The 3,033-nt window shown below is 57.4% G+C and overlaps 1 protein-coding gene across 2 annotated transcripts in view; it reads left to right on the forward strand.

Moving 5' to 3' along the window:
* The first annotated feature begins 2,500 nt into the window (after nt 1–2,500).
* Nucleotides 2,501–3,033, forward strand: part of GABPB1 (GA binding protein transcription factor subunit beta 1) — a 19,016-nt gene continuing 18,483 nt past the window's right edge. Inside the window, exon 1 of one of the 2 annotated variants that reach the window (XM_042875954.1) lies at nt 2,501–2,593. In XM_042875954.1, the coding sequence (XP_042731888.1) occupies nt 2,591–2,593 (3 nt within the window). In that variant the 5' untranslated portion in view covers nt 2,501–2,590. Of the gene's footprint in view, nt 2,594–2,722; nt 2,826–3,033 lie in introns of those variants that run through there. The other variant, XM_042875955.1, reaches the window with a different exon arrangement.

Below are 3,033 nucleotides of genomic sequence, written 5' to 3' on the forward strand. Positions count from 1 at the left end.
ATGGCTGCTGAGGCGGAACTCGGCGGCGATCTTCCCTCCTCCACTCCCTCCCTCCCTGCCGGTCCTCGCTCCCCCGCGGAGGCGGGGACTCTCCGCGGTCCTATCGGGGCTGCGAGGTGCGCTGTGGCCGCGGCCCTCTGCCCCGCCTGGCCCCGCGCTGCCCGGCCCGGGCCGCCCAGAGGCAGCTGAGGTCTGAGTGGCGGCCCGCGTCGGTGTGCGGGTGGAATGGGAGCGGGGGGGGCCGAGTGCGCGCTGGAGAGTCTGTGCTTGTACACAGGGGAAAGAGGCAGTGGCCCTGGCACCGTCCTGCGCTGCAGTCCTCCGCAGAATGAAGCCTGCAAAAGACAGATCATCTCCTTTGGGAAAGTCAGGCAGCTGTGAAACCACCGTGACGGTGGAGAGGATGGGAAAGGTGATGCTGAGTCCACACTGGCTGCTGTCATAGAATCACAAAATGGCTTGGGTTGGAAAGGTCCCAAGGATCATTAAGTTCCGAGCCTCTGGCACAGGCAGGGTCACATACCTCCAGATCTGCTACCAGACCAGGCTGCCCAGGGCCCCATCCTGCTTGGCCTTGGAACACCCCCAGGGATGAAGCGTCCACCTCTGTGGCAGCCTGTTCCAGCACCTCACCACTCTCTGTGAAGAACACCCCGACATCCAATCTAAACCTTCCTTCCCAGAGCCTAAAACCATTCCTCCTGTCCTATCCCTGTCCTTTGTGTTTTGTTCAAAGGGACCTTTCATTGCTTCTCTTTTATGAAGAAATTGTATTAAAAAATCCTTTGGTTCTGCATGTACGTAGGTCACCCCAAAAGTAGTGCCTCATATTTATGGAAACTATGGAAACTACAACATGTAAAAAGAGCACAACAGCTTCGCAGAGCAAATTCTCAGCTGCAAAACACTGTTTTTCAAGACAGCCACCACCATGAGCTGCGTGTGCGTTTTCACCGGCGCTGAATGAGAGCCTGCATGCCGCACTCGCAACAATTTGCACCAGATGAGTCGATCCCCTGTCACCACCGCTGAAATGTACCACCCACTGCCTCACTGTGCTGACATGCTCTTTGTCAGACTGCCCCTCTGCTGCCACCTGTCGCACGATAGCAAAATGTAATGGAATATTGGCGGGAAGGTTCAACCTCCACATCTGCCTCTGCCATTGTGGGCCAACATCGTAAAATAGGAGGCATTACTTTGGGAGCAGCCCTCTATGACACGTATGTATCCGGCCATACAGAGCAGGGGGAGGACCTGCCTTACAATTAGTGCACCCCATTCAGACACTTGTTAAAGCATGCTGACACCTCCATTGTGTTATAACGAGCTGTGGAGTTGCCTGAGGTTAAAAGGCATTTTACTGCCTTTTACAGCATGTTACTGTGTAGCAACAGTGAATAAATAATAGAATTTCGGCTGTAGGAATCAGTATGCTTTTTAATAGAACATATCAAACTACTTAGATAAATGCTTACTCTCCCATACACCTGGGCGACATAAAGCAGAACAAACCATGCACTTCTCAGATGTGAGCTGTGCTCTGATCTGCCAGCATCAGACATCTCTGCCTTAAATGTAATTTTGGTGAATTATAACAAAAATGTAACTTCTTCCTTCACTACTTCACTAAGTTGTGATCATGATAATTAAACTCATCTGGTGGTAATGGAACCATGACTACATGAAGAGTGAATTCTTCCCCTCAAGAGTTTCAGCTGCTCAGAATGCTGTGCTCATCCACAGTACTGCAACAAGTGCCACCAATGCATGCCTGTGAGAACACGGAAATGCTCTCTGTGCAAGCTGCTGTGTGATGATGGCCTGCAGTGTGGTGAGAGGTGCCTGCTGAGATATGAAATACATGTCCGTGATGGAAAAGAATGGCGAAGGCTGGCTCACAGCACCTGTGTGAATGAGAAACACAGCAGCCCAGCAACACCCAGCCTTGTTCTCCAGTGTCTCCTTATCTACCAGCTGTGTTCAGTGAGTCGGGGCAGAAATAACGCTTTTGTAAAGGCTGGTGGAAATGAAGGAAATCCAGAAAGCGTAATTATATCTAAAAGTAACAAGGGGGGAATGCGCTGATACCACTTTCTGAAGGACGTAGACTACAAGACTCATGCTTCACTGTAGCGCTTGCCTTCTGCTGCTCGCGCATTCCACACCTGGGTTGAGCCGAGCTCACAAGTGTCTCAGGGCACTACGTACAGCCTGCAGCGCAACGCTGGGGCTCGAGGCCAGGGCCGCCCGGCTGCGGGCTCAGCGGAGCCGTCACGCAGGCAAAACGCCCCTTCAGTCCCCCAGCCACGCTCCGGGCACGGCAGCCCTAAAGACGCAGGGGAGGAATGCCAAGCACTCTCGTAGCCCCGCCCCTCCCCAGCGCGGCGGGCCTCTTCGCGCGGCCACGGGCGGGCCCAGCCCCCGGCGGGCGGGAAGCGGCCGGAACATGGCGGCCCCTCCAGCCCGCGCTTCCCCCGCCTTTTCCCCGCGCCTCCGCGCATGCGCGGCACGCGGCGGCGAGGCCGTATCCCTCCGCCGAGCCCCTCCGGCCGCGGATTTTTGTGTAATAAGATAAATCCCGCGCCCCATGGTAAGTGCCGCGCGCCGCTCCCAGCGCCGCCTCGGGCCGCCCGCTCCCCCTCAGGCCGGAGCGCGGGGCTCGCGCTGGCGGCGGGGCGTCCAGACCGCGCCCCTCCCCTCTCTCCGCCGCCGTGTCCCTCCGCCGGGCGCAGCGGGGACTTTTGTGTGGGGCTTTTGGGCGCCGATGAGCGGCGGCTTCCCGCGCCCCTGCTTCTCGTCGCGGCAGCCGGGCCGGAGGCACGGTAAGGCCCCATCCCCGCGCCCCGTCTCTCCCCCACCCCCCCCGGGCCGGCCGAGCTTTTCCAGGTCAGTCTGCGCCTTTGTATAGGGCCCTGTTACCGGATGTGGAAGTTGATCTCTTCGCTGGTAAAAAATAATTCCACTTCCCCCGGAACCCGGCGCCGCGGCTCCCTCCGCAGCGCCCAGCCCAGCCAGGATTTCCTGTTGGGG

Source organism: Lagopus leucura, unplaced genomic scaffold (assembly GCF_019238085.1).
Source record: "Lagopus leucura isolate 7727_CA_CO unplaced genomic scaffold, USGS_WTPT01 Super-Scaffold_100015, whole genome shotgun sequence".
Classification (NCBI taxonomy): Eukaryota; Metazoa; Chordata; class Aves; order Galliformes; family Phasianidae; genus Lagopus; species Lagopus leucura.